Below are 19625 nucleotides of genomic sequence, written 5' to 3'. Positions count from 1 at the left end.
ATAGTATGACCATCTCTAAACAATTCCACGTGTCAGCTAAGCACCCCCTCTCCCCCATTGCCTCTAAAAATGACTCTAAAGAATTAACAATTATTTGACTATTTTTTTTTTTGTAAACAAAGCGGCGTTATCATAGCTTCCTCATTATCCGCCACAGTGAAAAAACCCACCAAATCTCCTCCTCTCCTCCCCCCAGCTGAACTGCATGCCTCCCGACACCTGCAGTGAGTTCAGCTTCTCCAGGAAGGGCCAGCTGATCGTCAGTGCCAGCCGCCCGGCCAGCAGCCTGTGCACATCCGGCCCCGGCTCGGTGCTGTCCAACGGCTCAGCCCTCTCCTCAGTGGGTCTCCGCTCCCCCGACCAGCTCCAGAGATGGCTCCGCGCTGCCGCCAAGGTTCTGCACCTGTTCTGCCCACGCACACGCCCACCTGATGCTGTTGTCACAGCTAGCTATGATACTACCACGGTTATGGCCATGTGTACTAGGTCTGGTGGTGGATAGATGGTGGTTTTAGACTGTCACCTGTGTATTGGTGTGCTGTATTCAGTGGAGAATGAAGATACTGTGGTTTTAAACAGTTTTACCTGGGTATTTAATTTACTGTGTTCTGTGGAGTTATAGCTTTAAACATTTACCTTTTTGTATTTTATGTACTGACTTGAGTTTTAAAGGGATACTTGGGGATTTTGGCAATGATGCCCTTTATCTACTTCCCCAGAGTTAGATGAACTTGTGGATACCGTTTTTGTGTCTGTATCCAGTATGAAGAAAGTTAGAGGTAGTTTCATCTGACTCGGGGGAAGTAGATAAAGGGCCCCATTGCCAAAATCCTGAAGTATCCCTTTAAATTGATGCATTTGAGACGTCTTCTGTACATTTTCAATATTTATGACATGACCTATGTAATAATTGTGTGTTGTAGGGGAGGCCAACTGAGCACATCAGTCTGCCCAAGCCCCTGTCTGGAAGCCTGGGCTTCAGTGTGGTAGGCCTGAGGCCGGAGGGGACTGGGGGCCACGGGGTCTTCATCAGACAGGTCCAGCCTGGAAGCATTGCACACAGGTACTCCCTCCTTCTCTTTTACTACCCCTAGTGTTCATTTGGCTCTGGTTAGAGTTTCACAATTCTGGTAATTTCCCCCAAATTCCTGGAATCAGGAGGGAATAAGCAGGAAATGTGGAATCCTCCAACCAGGATTTCTGGAAAACCTGAGATTTTTCAGAGTTATTGGAATCTTGCAACTCTAGTTCAGACCAACTCTACGACAACGTTCTCCAATATTACTTGATAATCTAGTCAAGGACACCTTAATATACGCATATTAGAAGGCTGCCAACTCTTGTTAGGCCCCCTTCCAAGGAAAACATTACACAGTCATAAACAATGCATAATATGCTTGTATCAGCTTATGTCAACAAAGGGTATGTAGAGACATTTCTAGTTAATTTAACACTGCTTGTAACAGGCACTGCCAAAAATGGGAAACACAGACAACTGATAGGTCACTGTGCTGTTATAGAGAGACCATATGAGCAAATAACCTCTTTAAAAAATGTGTATCTCTATGGGACTTCCTGGCTAAATAAACATGACATAAAAACATACACATTCCTTGTTTCTTCTGCTTGCTCTTTGACGAGGTCTAGATGGGGTTACTGTGAAAACGATGTCCATTTCTGATGTAGAAAGGGCTTTACAGATTATATAGTCCTTTATTTGTTTGTTTGTGTGTGTGTGTGTGTGTGTGTGCCGGTAGGGATGGGCGCATGCTGGAGAATGACCAGATCCTGGTGATCAACGGGACCCCCCTGGACCAGAGTGTCACCCAGCAGCAGGCCATCACTCTGCTGCAGCAGCCTGGGGACAGAGTGGAGCTGGTGGTGGCCCGGAACCCATCAACTGCCACACAGCACACACCACTGCTCCCCCCCGGACCCATCATTCAAAATGTAAGTTCAAAGCATGTATTTATGCATCTCGGTAAGAAAATGTCTTCATATTTTGATATATGTTCTACAGACCACTGTCATGTCATGGTGCTACATTGGATTTTGGCCCTTTCAAATGCATACATTAAAGGCAATGTGCTTTCACTGTTTTGAGCACTGCATGGTATTTGTTGAGGTTGATTCGTCGGAAGATATTCATGGGTCGCATTTTTCACCACTATTGTTTTGAACGTTCCCTTGAGGACTGATGCCCAACTGAAGATTCTACTCAATGTCTTCTCAATGGCCGCTGATGAAGATTTTGTCTAATGTGCATTATAGAAGCTTGGAAACAAAATGACATTTCAGAAGGAGGCAAATAATTATGAAGTCTTTTTGTCATCTTTATGCATTATAACTTCAGCTAGCTAAGATTGAGGGGACAGCACCACATTTTTACTAGGAAATGTTAGCATTGCTATCTAAACTGAACAAAAATATAAATGCAATATGTAAAGTGTTGGTCTCATGTTTCATGAGCTGAAATTAAAGATCCAAGACATTTTCTATAGTTACAAAAATCTTATTTCTCAAATTTTGTGCACTTTTTTTTACATCCCTGTTAGTGAGCGTTTCTCCTTTGCCAAGATAATCCATCCACCTGACAGGTGTGGCATATCAAGAAGCTGATTAAACAGCAGGATCATTATACAGGTGCACCTTGTGCTGGGGACAATTAAAGGTAACTAACATTTTCAGTTATGTCACACAACACAATGCCACAGATGTCTCAAGTTGAGGGAGCATGCAATTGGCATGATAACTGCAGGAATTTTTGCCAGAGAATTGAAAATGTATTTCTCTACTATAAGCCACCTCAAATGTCGTTTTAGAGAATTTTGCAGGGCATCCAACTGGTCTCACAAGCACAGACCACGTGTATTGCATTGTGTGAGCGAGCGGTTTGCTGATGTCAATGTTGTGAACAGAGTGCCCCATGGTGGGGTTATGGTATGGGCAGGCATAAGCTACAGACAATGAACACAATTGCTTTTTATCGATGGCAATTTGAATGCACAGAAAAACAGTGACGATGCCTTGGCCCCCTTAATTGGGGGGGGGCAAATCTGTGACTAACCGATGCATATCTGTCCCAGTCATGTGAAATGCATAGATTAGGGGCTAATGAATTTATTTCATCATAAGAACTGTCAAATCTGAAACTGTTGCATGTTACGGTTATATTTTTGTTCAGTATATTTTTCACTAGCTTTGCTTGCTAATGGCACCAATGCCGTCACGTAAGTGTGCCGATTGTCATAATGATAAGTTGTTTCCAACTTATTTGCCAAATTTAACAACGACATCGTATTTCCACGCTACTGTAGTGTAATTTAGACTAAACAGTCATTAAGCCATGTTCAGAATGACTGGCTGTGGTGTCTAGAGCGTTCATAACAATATCAACAATGCGATGGAGGTGCAACCCATGATTAGGAGGCAACTGTTTCTTGTTTTAAGTGGTACTGTTATTGATTTATTGTGGTTAAAAATGTTGAAGTGTTTGCCCTCGTGGCCTTCTGGTCAACGTTTTTAGCGAAGACCAATCAATATAAGCGCTAGGGAGAAGTCAGGTCGGTAACTAGGCAAATAAACTTTTTTTTTGGAGCTGTACATCAACTCATGTTGTCTACTGATCTCTTGCAAATTTGACTCCCATGCAGGGGTCTATAGGGCACAGGAGTGTCAGGATGTGTAACATCTAGCTTACACTTTTTAACACTGTCATTAAGGCCAAGGCTATTTCCTGTTATTCTGTAGCCTGTCATGAAAAACAGGCACTTAGAGTAAATAGAGTAAAAAACTGATGCCATTTACTCTACAGTGAATCTGGTTTGGAGGTCAGGTTTTAGGTGATGCTACTTGACTCTGTATGAGTCCAAATTTGAAATTCATATTTATGCAGTATTTTACTACCCGTGGGCTGTTGACATTGAGTGTATGATGTTGATGTCCTTATAGCCTAAAGGAAATCAAGTTAGTGCTTCACTTGCAGGTTTGCCTCCTGACAATATGTATTTAAGTCACTGTGCGCTAGCTCAATCAATGTAGACCTGGAAGTCAAGGAGAAGAAGCGAGTTCGGAGACCTAATGCATAGAAAAAGTGAATCATAGATTTGTTGTTGTGTATTTTTACTGTTTTACCCGTCTTTAAATCCTCTTGTCTTTTGAGCAATGGTCATCTAAGACTATAAGAAGCAATGTTTTTAGTTGATACATTTTCATGAATTCAAATGGTGAAATGACATTTTAGCTTTCCTCTGGTTATTCAGTGTCAGGTAACCGACACTGAACAAAAATAGAAACACAACATGTAAGGAGTTGGTCCCATATTTCATGAGCTGAAATAAAATAACAAAGTTTTATTTCTTAAAAATTTGGTGCACATCTGTGTTAGTGAGCATTTCACCTTTGCCAAGATAATCCATCCACCTGACAGGTGTGGCATGTCAAGAAGCTGATTAAACAGCATGATCATTACACAGGTGCAGCTCACTAAAATGTGTGGTTTTGTCACACTATACAATGCTACTGATGTCTGTTTTGAGGGAGTATGCAATTGGCATGCTGACTGCAGGAATGTCCACCAGAGTTGTTGCCAGCGAATTGAATGTTCATTGCTCTATCGTAAGCCAGTGTCGTTTTTAGAGAATTTGGCAGTGCTTCCAACCGGCCTCACAACCACAGACCACATGAAAGGATTTCTGCACAAACTGTCAAATCGTCTCGGGAAGATCATCTGCGTGCTTGTCGTCCTCACCAGGGTCTTGACCTGACTGCATTTCGGTGTTGTAACCGACTTCAGTGGGCATATGCTCACCATCGATGGCCACTGACACGCTGGAGATGTGTGCTCTTTGCAGATGTATCCTAGTTTCAAGTTAGCAGACAGCATGTATGGCGTCGTGTGGGCGAGTGGTTTGCTGATAATATTGTGAACAGACTGCCCCATGGTGGAGGTGGGGTTATAGTATTGGCAGGCATACACTACGGACAACAAACAAAATATTTTATTGATGGCAATTTGAATGCACAGAGATGCTAAGGCCCATTGTCTTGCCATTCATCTGCCGCCATAACCTCATGTTTCAGCATGATAATACACGGCCTCATGTTGCAAGGATCTGTACACAATTCCTGGAAGCTTTTAATGTCCCAGCTCTTCCATGGCCAGCATACTCACCAGACATGTCAACCATTGAGCATGTTTGGGATGCTCTGGATCACAGTGTATGACAGGGTGCTCCAGTTCCTGCCAATATCCAGCAACTTCGCACAGCCATTGAAGAAGATTAGGATGTCAGGCCACAATCAATAGCCTCATCAACTACAGTACCAGTCAAAAGTTTGGACACACCTACTCATTCAAAGGTTTTTCTTTATTGTTACTATTTTCTACGTTGTAGAATAATAGTCAAGACATCAAAACTATGAAATGACACATGGAGTCATGTAGTAACCAAACAAGTGTTAAATAAATCAACATATTTTATATTTCAGATTCTTCAAAGTAGCCACCCTTTGTCTTGATGACAGCTTTGCACACTCTTAGCATTCTCTCAACCAGCTTCACCTGGAATGCTTTTCCAACAGTCTTGAAGGAGTTCCCACATGCAGAGCACTTGTTGGCTGCTTTTCCGTCACTCTGCAGTCCAATTCACCCCAAACCATCTCAGTTGGGTTGAGGTCGGGTTATTATGGAGGCCAGGTCATCTGATGCAGCACTCCATCACTCTCCTTCTTGGTCATACATCCCTTACACAGCCTGGAAGTGTGTTGGGTCATTGTCCTTATATTCCCACTAAGTGCAAACCAGATGGGATGGCGTATCACTGCAGAATGCTGTGGTAGCCATGCTGGTTAAGTGTGCCTTGAATTTCTGGAATACACTGCCATCAGACACAACTGCACCACATGTCACACTTTCACAAAATGCTTGAAGACATCGCTAAAGGTAAATCAGATTTGTGAACATGGTCCCTAGCTGTGTGTTGCCGCTTTCCATGTCTGTAGCTTGTGAGGTGTGGAAACACTTTGTCGCTTTTATGAATTTTGTCTTGCTGCTTTTTGTTCTGTCTGTATGCTATGTCTTGCTTGTCCCATGTTGCTATTGTCTATATTGTAATTGTTTTTAATAACCTGCCCAGGGACTGCGTTTGAAAATTAGCCGGTTGGCTAAAACCGGCACTTTTACTGAAATGTTGATTAATGTGCACTGTCCCTGTAAAAAATAAAATAAACAAACTCAATTCTATATAAATCACTGACAGTGTCACCAGCTAAGCACCGTCACACCACCTCATCCATGCTTCACGTGGGAACCATACATGTGCAGATCATCTGTTAACCTACTTTGCGTCTCACAAAGACACGGCGGTTGGAACCATAAATCTCGAATTTGGACTCATCAGACCAAAGAACAAATTTCCACTGGTCTAATGGCCTTTGCTTGTGTTTCTTGGCCCAAGGAAGTCTCTTCTTATTGGTGTCCTTTAGTAGTGGTTTCATTGCAGTAATTCGACCATGAAGGCCTGATTCACACAGTCTCCTCTGAACAGTTGATGTTGAGATGTGTCTGTTACTTGATCTCTGTGAAGCATTTATTTGGGCTGCAATTTCTGAGGCTATTAACTCTAATGAACATCCTCTGCAGCAGAGGTAACTCTGGGTCTTCCTTTCCTGTGGCGGTCCTCAGAGTCAGTTTCATCATATCGCTTGATGATTTTTGCGGCTGCAATTGAAGAACCGATTGGAAGTTCTTGAAATTCTACGGCTTGACTGACCTTCATGTCTTTCTCTTTGCTTATTTGAGCTGTTCTTACCATAATATGGACTTGGTCTTTTACCAAATAGGGTTATCTTCTGTATACCACCCTACCTTTTTCACAAGACAACTGATTGGTTCAAATGCATTGAGAAGATGTTAAAAGCTCATGTGTGAAATTTCTTATCAAGGCACACCTGTTAATTGAAATGCATTTCTGATGACTACCTCATGAAGCTGGTTGAGAGAATGCCAAGAGTGTGTAAAAAAGCTGTAATCAGGGAAAAGGGTGACTACTTTGAAGAATCTAAAATATATAACACTTTTTTTTGGTTATTACATGATTCCATGTGTTATTTCATAGTTGTGATGTCCTCACTATTATTCTTCAATGTAGAAAATAGTAAAAGCCCTCGAATGTGAAGGCGTGTCCAAACTTTTGACTGGTACTGTATATGCAAAGGAGACGTCGCCCTGCATGATGCAAATGGTCCAGATACTGACTGGTTTTCTGATCTATGTCCCTACTTTTTTTTTCTGTATCTGTGACCAACAGATTCATATCTGTATTCCCAGTCATGTGAAATCCATAGATTAGGGCGAAATAAAAAAAAATCCTTATGAACTGTAACTCTTTGAAATGATTGCATGTTGCGTTTTATATTTTTGTTCAATGTATAAGCAGGCAAAGATTGGTAGTTATTAATAAAGTGTTATTGTTATTAAACTATATTGGTGCAAATGGGTAGAATTTTTTTATAAGAACTGACATGTGAAGGGAGTTGTAGAATGAGCAACTTGCAGTGGGTGAAAATGAGACCGGCTATATCAACACTGGAGTGACGTATACGATTAACCTGAAGCTCTGACAACAAACATATGGCATATATTTGTTATAAACAGAAACAGTCCTAACCGCTGCACATTAAATTAAAGGCCCAGTGCAGTCAAAAACATGATTACCTTGTGTTTCTTAACAAAACATTTTGTACAAAACATTAACATCTTCCTAATATTGAGTTGCACGGCAACCCCCTTTTTCACCTCAGAACAGCCTCATTTTGTTGTGGCATGGACTCTACAAGGTGTTGAAATCGTTTCTACAATGCTTCCCACAGTTGTCTAGTTGGCTGAATGTCCTTTGGGTGGTGGACCATTCGAGATGCACACAGGAAGCTGTTAATTGTGAAAGACCCAGCAGTGTTGCAGTTCTTGACACAAGCTGGTGCACCTGGCATCTACTACCATACCTTGCTCAAAGGCACTTCAATCTTTTGTCTTGACTATTCACCCTCTGAATGGCACACACACAATCCATGTCTCAAAATTATTACATGAGAAATTGTTCTGAAGCTGTGTTAGTTTTAAATTGACAATCACAGTAATGTACTTAATTGTTACCCAGAAATGATTTGATATTGAGATAAAAACAGCTGCATTGGACCTTTTTTAAATAACCACAAAGAAAAGCCCTCAAAGAAAAAAAGAGAACTAATGCAAACGAGACGACAGACAAGTTAGGCCTAGTTCCAGCGATTGAGGTCATTATCGTGTGCTTTTTCACTATTCCTGTTTTTAATCCAGTTTGGATTGAGGCCATATCCTGCTTACGCATCAAGCCGGGGCCTTGCTTTTACCTTGTGTTTTATTCATGTTTCTCTTGAGGTCGTGTTTAATGGAGCGCTGGCAAAAAAGAAAAAAATCTGGACTGGATTTTTATTGCAGTTTTCCCTGGCCTATCTATCACCCAGAGCCAAGATTCCGCCTCTACAAAAACCCAGGCACCGCTCGCTGATTCTCTTGAATTGTCAGCTTGGCATTAGGGCTGTGACGATACCAGTATCGTAATATTTTTTTCCCGTGGCAAAAATAAAAACACGAAGCGGACCCAACTGTTGGGTCCTTTTAAAGTCCTGCTGTATGTAACAGGGTGCTATAACTTGGAAAGTAAATACATGTGACTGGATGAAAATATGTTTGTTTCTGACATTAGGGGCTGCCTTCCAATAAGTAAAATCCGCTTTGTGTTTTTTTTTTTTTTTTACGGTCATAGTTTCCGTCAGTGTGACAGGGCTTCGTATAGATGGAAAACAATCTCTCTACCTTTTTGAGGGAGGCCAAAAGCAACATCCGCACAACATCTCATGTCATTCGGCCCCTCTTGTCCCTGATACCCATCAACTGAATCTTCCCCTTAAACAAATGTTCCTCGGCTCCCAAGCTCCTCTTTTAAACAAGTCCCCCCCCCCCCTGCCTTCTGTCCATCCAAACTAGCTCTCTTACCGTGAAAAGCTGAGAAAATATTGACCTAGGATTGCTTCAGGGATTGGTTTCCTTTGTTTCTGTGCCTTAAATTGCAAATTGTACAGACGCTAATATTGCTCTAGAGCGTTCCTCTCTCTTGTCCACCCACCTCATACCTGACATTCTCACTAAACATGGCTTCTAGAGCACGTTGGCATAATCTTAAACCCTACGTTTCTTTGAACATTTAAAAAAACATGTCTGACATGATATACTTCTATACTGTAATGAGATGCTTTGCACACAAAGTCTGAGTGCTAATTATAGGATGCATTTTGAATCATAATGAATAAGATTACATGGACGGGGGGGACCTGATGTCAGATCAGCATTCCTACTCCTAATACGGACCTTGCTTCCAGGAGGGATGATCTGGGAGGCATGTTCCAGGCTCCCAGTAAAACTGTTTTTCTTCTCTGAAACTGAGTGTTTGGGATGAACGTTCCCATTATGGCTTTCTCATTAAAACTGTCAATAACCCAGACCTTTGTTTGTTTCGTTAGACAACTCTTTTGTCTAATAATTATTTAACCTTTCATGTGGCTGAACTGTCAATATGGAAGGAAATGCACTTTGGCCCACTGTTTTCCCTGAATTGTTTTTCAGTCCCTGCTCACAGCATTTGTGGGATTGAGAATATCAAGTGTATGTTAGGTCTTTAGTTCCATTAATGAAGTTGTTCAAATACTGTTTAATTCTCATGATGTCTAGTTAAGTGAATAGTTATTGTTCCAACAGGCAGTTGCTTGGCCTATATTAAATATGATAATTTGGGCTCTGTTTAGTTGCCATGACAGAAGGGTGTAGCATGTAAACATACTTTTTATGTGATAAAATCAATTAGCCTATGGCGCTGAAGGAGATGGCTGCCGTTTTACGATACCGTAACCAATTGTGCTATTGTTTTTTTTCTAGTTATTTGTAAATGATTTTGTACATAATGTCTGCCCTACGTCTTATCACCAAAATAGCTTCTAGATATCAGGACAGCAATAACTCACCCCGTACTGGAGGAATATTTTTTTCTTCAACCAGTCGGACGCGAAGGATTTACTTCAGGCGCCCATCAAGGCCCTCATCCCTGCCATTTGCAGGAGAAAGAGCGGTATTGGTCCTATTAGCCAACGTACAATCGATAATAAAATAGACTAACTACGGTCACGTACACACGTGACATTAAGAGCTGTAATATCTTATGTTTCACCGAGTTGTGGCTGAACGACGACATGAATAACATACAGCTGGCGCGTTTCAAGCTTTTGCGGCAGGACAGACCAGCGCCCTCTGGTAAGTCCATGTATATTTGTAAACAGCTGGTGCACGAAGTCTAAGGAAGTCTCAAGGTTTTGCTCACCTGAGGTAGAGTATATCATGATAAACTGTAGACCACACTATTTACCAAGAGTTCATCTGTATTTTTCGTAGCTGTTTTATATACCACCACAAACCAATGCTGGCATATAAGCAAACAGGAAACCGGTGCCACTAGTGGCCAGGGACTTTAATGCAGGGAAACGCAGATCTGTTTTACCTAATTTCTAATGGCATGTTAAATGTGCAACCAGGGGGGGAAACACCACTCTAGACCACCTTTACTCCACACACCGAGACAAGTACAAAGCTCTCCCTCGCCCTCCTTTTAGCAAATCTGCACATAATTATAACCTCGTGATTCCTGCTTACAAGCAAAAACTAAAGCAGGAAACACCAGTGACGAAGTTGATAAGAAAGCTACAGGACTGTTTTGCTAGCGCAGACTGGAATATGTTCCGGGATTCTCCCGATGGCATTGAGTACACGTCAGTCACTGGCTTCATCAATAAGTGCATCAACGACGTCGTCCCCACAGTTGACCGTACGTGCCCCAACCAGAAGCCATGGATTACAGGCACCATCCCCACTGAGCTAAAGGGTAGAGCTGCCGCTTTCAAGGAGCGGGACTCTAACCCAGAAGCTTATAAGAAATCCCGCTATGCCCTCCGACGAACCATCAAACAAGCAAAGCATCAATACAGGACTAAGATTGAATTGTATTATACCGGCTCTGACGCTCGTCGGATGTGGCAGGGCGTGCAAACTATTACACAAAACAAAGGGAAGCAGAGCCATGTGATGCCCAGTGACATGAACCTACCAGACGAGCTAAATTACTTCTATGCTCGCTTCGAGGCAAGTAACACTGAAACAACATGCATGAGAGCATCAGTGGTTCTGGATGACTGTGTGATCACGCTCTCCGCAGCCGATGTGAGTAAGACCTTTTAAAATGGTCAACATTTACAAGGCCGCAGGGCCAGACTGATAACCAGGACGTGTACTTCGAGCATGCGCTGACCAACTGGCAAGTGTCTTCACCTGACATTTTCAACCTCTCCCTTTCAGAGTCTGTAATAAAACCATATTTCAGGCAGACCACCATAGTCCCTGTGCCCAAGAATACTATGGTAATCTGCCTAAATGACTTCTGACCCGTAGCACTCATATCTGTAGCCATGAAGTGCTTTGAAAGGCTGATCATGGCTCACATCAACACCATTTATCCCAGAAACCCTAGACCCACTCCAATTTACATAAAGTAGATCCAATGTAGATCCATAGATGATGCAATCTCTATTGCACTCAACATTGCCCTTTCCCACCTGGACAAAAGGAACACCTATGTGAGAATGCTATTCATTGACTACAGCTCAGTGTTCAACACCATAGTGCCCTCAAAGCTCATCACTAAGCTAAGGACCTTGGAACTTAACAGCTCCCTCTGAAACTGGATCCTGGACTTCCTGACGACCACCCCCAGGTGGTAAAGATGGGTAACAACACATCCGCCACGCTGATCCTCAACACGGGAGCCCCTCAGGGGTGTATGTTTAAGTCCCCTGCTGTACTCCTTGTTCACTCATGGCTTTATGGCCAGGCATGACTCCATCAAGTTTGCTGATGACACAACAGTCATAGGCCTTATCACCTACAACTGTGAGACAGCCTATAGGGAGGAGGTAAGAGACCTGGCTGTGTGGTGCCATGACAACAACCTCTCCCTCAACGTGATCAAGACAAAGGAGATGATTGTGGACTAAAGCAAAAAGAGGACAGAGCACGCCCCGATTCTCATCGACAGGGCTGCAGTGGAGCAAGTTGTGAGCTTCAAGTTCGTTGGCGTCCATCACCAACAAACTTACATGGTTCAAGTACACCAAGACAGTTGTGATGAGGGCACAACAAAATCTATTTCCCCCCTCAGGAGACTGAAAAGATTTGGCATGGGTCCTCCCATCCTCAAAAGGTTCTACAGCTGCATCATCGAGAGCATGACTGGCCATATCCGGCAGTGATGCAACAACTGCATGGCCTCTGACTGCAAGGCACTACAGAGGGTACTGCATACGGCCCAGTACGTCACTGGGGCAAAGCTTCCTGCCATCCAGGACCTCTATACCAGGCGTTGTCAGAGCAAGGCCCTAAAAATTGTCAGACTCCAGCTGCACCGAGGCTAGGAAACACTGTCACCACCGATTTAACTCCAAGATAATCTAGAATTTCAATAAGCATTTCTCTACGACTGGCCACACTTTCCACCTGGCTACCCCAACCCTGGCCAACAGCTCTGCATCCCCTGTAGGAACTGCTTTGCTTTATCTTGACCAGGTCGCAGTTGTAAATGAGAACTTGTTCTCAACATGCCTACCTGGTTAAATTAGCCTTTTACGGCTAGGGGTTCTGCCCGGTGAACGTCCGGTGAAATTTCACAGCGCGAAATTCAAAATAAATGATTAGAAATGTTTAACTTTCATACAATCACAAGTGCAATACACCAATATAAAGCTTAACTTCTTGTTAATCCAGCCACCGTGTCAGATTTAAAAAAGGCTTTACGGCGAAAGCAAACCATGCTATTATCTGAGGACAGCACCCCATCAAACAAACACATGACAATCATAGTTCAACCCACCAGGTGCAACACAACTCAGAAATAACGATATAATTCATGCCTTACCTTTGACGATCTTCTGTTGGCACTCCAATATGTCCCATAAACATCACAAATGGTCTCTTTGTTTGATTAATTCCGTCATTATATCCCCAAAATGTCCATTTATTTGGCACGTTTGATTCAGAAAAATACTGATTCCAACTCGCCCAACCATTTTATCTAATAAGTTACTTGTAATCTTGGTCCAAACATTTCAAACAACTTTCCTAATCCAACTTTAGCTATTTTAAAATGTAAATAATCAATACAATTTAAGACTGAATACACTGTTTAATTGCGGCTAAAATGAAAGTGGAGCGAGCTTCAGGTCGCGCGCCCCAAACGAGTACACTAGGTTGGACCCTCGTTCTGAATAGCTGTACTTCTTCATTTCCCGGAAGAAAAACATCAACCAATTTCTAAACACTGTTGACATCTAGTGGAAGCAATAGGAACTGTAACCAAGTGACACATCTAGGTTCCCATAGAAAACCAATTGAAAACAGAACTTAAAAATAAAAAAATAAATAAAAAGTTCCTGGATGGTTTGTCCTCGGGATTTCGCCTGCCAAATAAGTTCTGTTATCCTCGCAGACATTATTTTAACAGTTTTGGAAATTTTAGTTTTCTTTCCAGTAGCAGGCCGTTTACTTTGGGCACGCTTTTCATCCGGACGTGAAAATACTGCTCCTTATCCCAAACAGGTTAAATAAAGGTGAAATAAATTAGACTTCTCTCTGCTACCGCACGGCAAGTGGCACTCGAGCGCAAAGTCTAGTACCAAGAGGCTTCTAAACAGCATCTACTCCCAAGTCAAGACTCCTGAACAGCTTATCAAACGGCTACCCAGACTATTTGCATTGCCCCACCCCTCTTTTATGCTGTTGCTGCTCTGTTATCTATGCATAGTCACTTTAACTCTACCTACATGTACATCTTACCTTGACTAACCGGTGCCCCTGCACATTGACTCTGTATCGGTACCCCTGTATATAGCCTTGCTATTGTTATTTTACTGCTGTTTTATTTATTTGTTACTTTTATTTTCAAATATTTTACCAAACAATTTTTTTTCTTAACTTCTGAAAGCATTGTTGGTTACGGTCTTGTAAGTAAGCGTTTCACTGTAAGGTCTACACCGGTTGTATTTGGTGCATGTGGCAAATACAATTTGATTTGAATGCCTTTCTGTACTGTTAAACCCAGCAGATAGACTCTTCACATCTAAATGCTCTTTTTTTCAGAATACGATGTGTTCACACGGACTGCAGAAGTTGTAAAACAAGTTTAATTTAATCTGCTTCCTTACTCTCACAAAGTCGCTTATTGAACTTAACCAAGCCTGCTTACAACTCTCCTCGTAAGTGAACAAGCAACACTCGTTAATTTGGCCTGAAAGCTCAGACGGAAACCAGCCCTCGCCACAAAACACATCTGTGTTGCTGACTGTGAAGCTCCACTTCTTATCTGGGAAATGGCTCTTCACTTTTCTTCAGTAAGCGGGATAAGCAGTGAGCAGGAGGGGTAGAAAAGCTTTGTCACCCCAGTGGGCTGCAGTACGTAAGACACCACAATGAGGTTTCATTAGACAGAGCAAACTGCAGAGGAAGTCACCCATCAGATAACGCCGTGTAATAAGAGAAAAGAGCTGTTCTGATTGTAGCAGCCGATTGGTTGCTTAATAAAAAGCCGTGGACTAGACACCGTGGTGATTAGGACGGGGTGGAGACTGGGTGTGTGATCAGGGAGGAAGGAGGCTTTAGAACAGGACCCAAGGGACTCGCTGACCTTCACGTTGATCAGCCGCTTCGTTTATATTTTGGACATTTTAGCGAAAACCATTAAGTTGGGCCCAATATTTTCCCACACCCATGTGCAGTTTTTAGTTAATATTGCAGGTCACGTATGCACTGATAGTCTGAGGCCTGCCAGAGTAAGCCTTGTCAATTAAGGGTCGTTTTCACTCTAGTCCTGGTCTAAGAAGCACTTTTAATTAAAAATCTTGATTGAACATGCTTTTTTTTAGTCCAGAACCACAGGTCCAATCTAAAAAAAAAACTAAAGGTTTTCTGAGACCTTCGCAACCATGTTGCAGCAAGCACAATTCTGTGTCTTCTGTGTCTTACTGATTCTATCACAGCCCTGCTCACACACATTGGGTTTATATGAATCAATCATTCACTCTTGTCTTTCTCCCTCTCTCGCTGTATCGACCGTCCAGGAGCAGTGGGGCCATGTGGAGGAGATAGAGCTGGTGAACGACGGCTCGGGCCTGGGCTTCGGTATTGTTGGAGGCAAGGCCACAGGAGTGGTGGTGAGGACCCTGGTGCCAAACAGTGTGGCTGATAAGGTATATTAGACATAACATATACTTATGCTTTCAAAGTTAATGCAGGTAACTGCAATAATAAAGTAAATGCCAACAAAGTGTCTTGATAGGGCGTTGGGCCACCAAGACACAAGAACAGCTTCAATTTACCTTAATATAAATTCTTCAAGTGTCTGGAACTCTATTGGAGGGATGCGACGTCATTCTTCCAGGAGGAGTCCCGTAACACCAAATTATGTTGATGGTGGTGGAAACGGCTGTTTCAGGTGCAGCTCCAGAATCTTCCGACAAGTGTTTGAATTAGGTTGCGATCTGGGGACTGAGATGCACGCGCTCACACACATGCCCACCCACCCTTTAAACCTCAGCCTACAATGGTTGCGCTCTGCGGAAACCAAATGAACATTAAAAAAACATCCCCATCAAAATCTGTCTTTTTAGCTAGAGATGTTTTTTTGCATGGGCTGCGTTTCAATCCACGCCAATATCCTTCTGCATTTGAGGTAAAAGGTGGCAGAGCTAGAGTGGTGTTTGTCAGACCATGAGGTCACAAATGTGTGTAGTGTCTTAACGGTTTAGCCGGCACACTAATATGACCCCTCTATGGAAAGCTGAGACTCACGAACACGATGGCGTTCTCCCTTGGATGCCCACCAACCACACAAGACTAATTTGAAGATCCCCATTACTAGTTAAAACAATTTATGGAAGTATATATGGAAATAGTTTAGTGCCTAAAATAAGGGGTATATATATAGAAAACATTTTTTGGGAAACTTATTTTTCTCTCAGAAATAGGATTTACACTTCAGAACAAGCTTCTTGTGTCTTTTTTTGGGGGGAGGGGGGCGCTGTTTTCATGTAGTGAATCTGTTATTCTATGTGTGTTTATTGGTTTATTTCTGTAATGCCAAATTCCATGTTTCATCCAATAATTTTGTAGTACTTTTCCTTGATACCTTAAAGTTCAAAATCAAATATCAAGTTGATCCTTGGTATGACCATCTTAAAATAATTCCATATATTAGCTTAGAACCCCCCTCCAGGGATAATGTTAAACCCCCAATCTTCCTTTGACACCCTTCTTTCAGAGTCACTGAAATCTCTTTCTAGCCATTGTAGCCAAATTAATTTATTCTTATACATGACCCTAAGCAAGATGTGATGTTATTTTCAGTTATCTGTAGATGGAGTAGTCCGTTAAAATTGCAACCGTACCTCTTATGTGAACTTTAACAAAATTCCAAGGTTTTTCAGAAAACGCATTTGAAGAATTTCCAGGTTGGAGGATTCCCTCCTTTTTTTCCCCCTCCTATAATTTCCAGCTATTCCCTCCTAATTCTAAAAATCCTTCAACCTGGATTTCTGAAAATCTAGGGAATTTTGGAAAGTTACAGGAATTTTCCTGCCTAAACAGAGGTATCTGAAGATGCCCACATTTTAATAGATGTTTAATTTGTGTTTTCTATTCTATTTGCCAACTCTTGTCATGGGATAGTTATTTTCGCTGTAGAATTCACTCAATTAGTTATGCCAGTGGTCAATATTATTTGCTCCATCTCAAAGATGCTCATGTCCCTTAATGTTGATGTGGTTGTTACTGACAAGGAGCACATCATTAAGTCAGGATTCCTATTTGATTCTGCCATGCCTCCTTGCCCATCCAACATTTCCTCATCTCCCAACCCTTCTAATGCGACTATCCCCGATGTCTCTTTTTCCCCTGCCCTGCAGGCGGTCACTGAGTCGGAGGTGCTAAAGGAGCTCTTGAAACTTGACCCCCAAAACACTAATGGTTCAGATGGTTTAGACCCTTTCTTCTTTAAGGTTGCTGCCCCTATCATCGCCAAGCCTCTCTCTGACCTTTTTAACCTCTCCCCTCTCTGGGGAGGTTCCCATTGCTTGGAAGGCAGCCACGGTGTGTCCATTTAAAGGGGGAGATCAAGCTGATCCTAACTGTTATGGGCCTATTTCTATTTTGTCCTGTTTGTCAAAAGTGTGAGAAACTTGTCAATAATCAATTGACTGGCTTTCTTGATGTCTATAGTATTCTCTCTGGTATGGAATCTGGTTTCCTCTCAGATTATGGGTGTGTCACTGCAACCTTAAAGGTCCTCAATTATGTCACAATTGCCCTTGTTTCTAAGCAATGTTGTGCTGCTCTTTGTATTGACTTGGCCAAAGCTTTTGATTCGGCCATTCCATTCTTGTAGGCCAGTTAAGGAGTATTGGTGTCTCTTGAGGGGTTTTCTGGCCTGGTTTGCTAACTACCTCTGAGTGCATTGTATAAAGTCAGAACATCTGCTGTCTCAGCCACTGCATGTCACCAAGGGAGTTCCCCAAGGCTCGATCCTAGGCCCCACGCTCTTCTCAATTTATATCAACATAGCTCAGGCAATAGGACGCTCTCTCATCCATTTATATGCAGATTAGAGTCTTATACTCGGCTGGCCCCTCCCTGGATTTTATGTTAAATGCTCTACAACAAAGCTTTCTTAGTGTCCAACAAGCTTTCTCAGCCCTTAACCTTGTTCTGAACACCTCCACTGGTGTGTTTACTACCCCTGAGGGTTTATCGCTTGAGGTAGTCAGTCACCTCATACAAGTACTTGTGAGATAATGGCTAGATGTTACACTGTCCTTCTCTCAGCACAAATCAAAGCTGCATGTTAAGTCGACTTGGTTTCCTCTATCGTTATCAATCATCTCGTTATCACTCCTCTTTCACCCCAGCTGCCAAACCAACCCTGATTCAGATGACCATCCTACCCATGCTAGATCAGAGACCTCATTTATAGATCGGCAGGTGAGGGTGCTCTCAAGCGGCTAGATGTTCTTTATCCTTTGGCCATCAGATTTGCCACCAATGTTCCTCATATGACACATCACTGCGCTCTACTCCTCTGTAAAATGGTCATCTCTGTATACCCGTCACAAGACCCACTGGTTGATGCTTATTTATAAAATCCTCTTAGGCCTCACTCCCTCATATCTAAGATATCTTCTGCTGCCCTCAACCTCCACATACAACACCAGTTCTGCCAGTCACATTCTGATTCTGATAAAGATCCCCAAAGCGCACACATCCCTGGGTGACTCTCTGAACTTTTCAGTTCGCTGCAGCTAGCGACTGGAACAAGCTGCAAAAAACACTCAAACTGGACAGTTTTATATCGATCACTTCGTTTAAAGACTCAATCATGGACACTTACTGACTTGTGGCTGATTTGTGTGATGTATTGTTGTCCCCACCTTCTTGCCCTTTGTGCAAGAATAATGTTTGTACCATGTTTTGTGCTGCTACCATGTAGTGCTGCTACCTTGTGTTTCTACCATGTTGTTGTGTTGCTGCCATGCTATGTTGTCTGCCATGCTATGGTGTCTCTTTATGTAGTGTTGTGGTGTCTCTTGTCGTGAAGTATGTTATGTCATATATATATATATATATATATATATATATATATATATATATATATATATATATTGCATCCCAGCTCCCGTCCCCGCAGGAGGCCTTTTGCCTTCTGCTAGGCCGTCGTTGTAAATAAGAATTTGTTCTTAAGTGACTTACCTAGTTTTAATAGAGGTCCAGTAAAAATATGAAATGTATGCGTAAACGGATTAGTCAATTTTGAAAAGTCAAATTTAAGAATTTGATTAGACGATTCAAGATGTCGGCTGTGACCCCTTTTTTCCCCCATTGCCCAATAGTCCTCAGCAGTAGGCCTACTACACCATTACATACTCAGAGCTTTGCTTTAACAATCTTCCAGACTGGTCATCCCCTATGAATAGTAACAGCCAGTTTAGCTGAATTAATGCCAAGCGAGTCCCACAAAAGGCTCAGTTACATTATAATAGCCATTGAGCCGGAGGGGGAAAAAAAGAATCACCTTGTAAGGGGATTACATCCTGGCTACACAGAGCCAGCTCGCCCCACGTCCGGCTCGAAGGACTGCTTTTCTGTTCGCAATTACAGAGATGTTCACCAAAGATTTACTTGAATACGCCCAAAGTCCCTGACACAGCCGATGCTCATTTACAAGCGTCCCCTTTCTTCTCCACTTCCACTCAACGCTTAGCTTTTTTCCTTGGTGTATTCAGTTTGAGGGAACATGTCATTCGATTTGTTAAAAAAAAAACTCTGTCAATGTTGGTTTTAACCTCTAAGAAAGTGTTATCCAGGAGAGATCTGGATTTAAAAAAACACTCCCTTGTTTTTGAAAGCCCCTTGCACCAGTCCTCCCCTCTCCCCCTCACTCTATTTT

At 42.4% G+C, this 19625-nt stretch overlaps 1 protein-coding gene across 9 annotated transcripts in view; it reads left to right on the top strand.

The window, feature by feature from the left end:
* patj (PATJ crumbs cell polarity complex component) overlaps nucleotides 1-19625 on the top strand; it is a 220670-nt gene that overhangs the window by 3199 nt on the left and 197846 nt on the right. For all 9 annotated transcript variants that reach the window (XM_042321981.1, XM_042321982.1, XM_042321983.1 and 6 more), the window contains exons 4-7: nucleotides 197-394; nucleotides 924-1063; nucleotides 1758-1950; nucleotides 15250-15378. In XM_042321981.1, coding sequence (XP_042177915.1) covers nucleotides 197-394; nucleotides 924-1063; nucleotides 1758-1950; nucleotides 15250-15378 — 660 coding nt within the window. The remainder of the gene's footprint in view (nucleotides 1-196; nucleotides 395-923; nucleotides 1064-1757; nucleotides 1951-15249; nucleotides 15379-19625) is intronic.

Source organism: Oncorhynchus tshawytscha, linkage group LG05 (assembly GCF_018296145.1).
Source record: "Oncorhynchus tshawytscha isolate Ot180627B linkage group LG05, Otsh_v2.0, whole genome shotgun sequence".
In the NCBI taxonomy this organism is placed as follows: domain Eukaryota; kingdom Metazoa; phylum Chordata; class Actinopteri; order Salmoniformes; family Salmonidae; genus Oncorhynchus; species Oncorhynchus tshawytscha.
The sequence above is the reverse complement of the archived record's forward strand: the minus strand, read 5'-3'. Positions and strand labels throughout refer to the sequence as shown.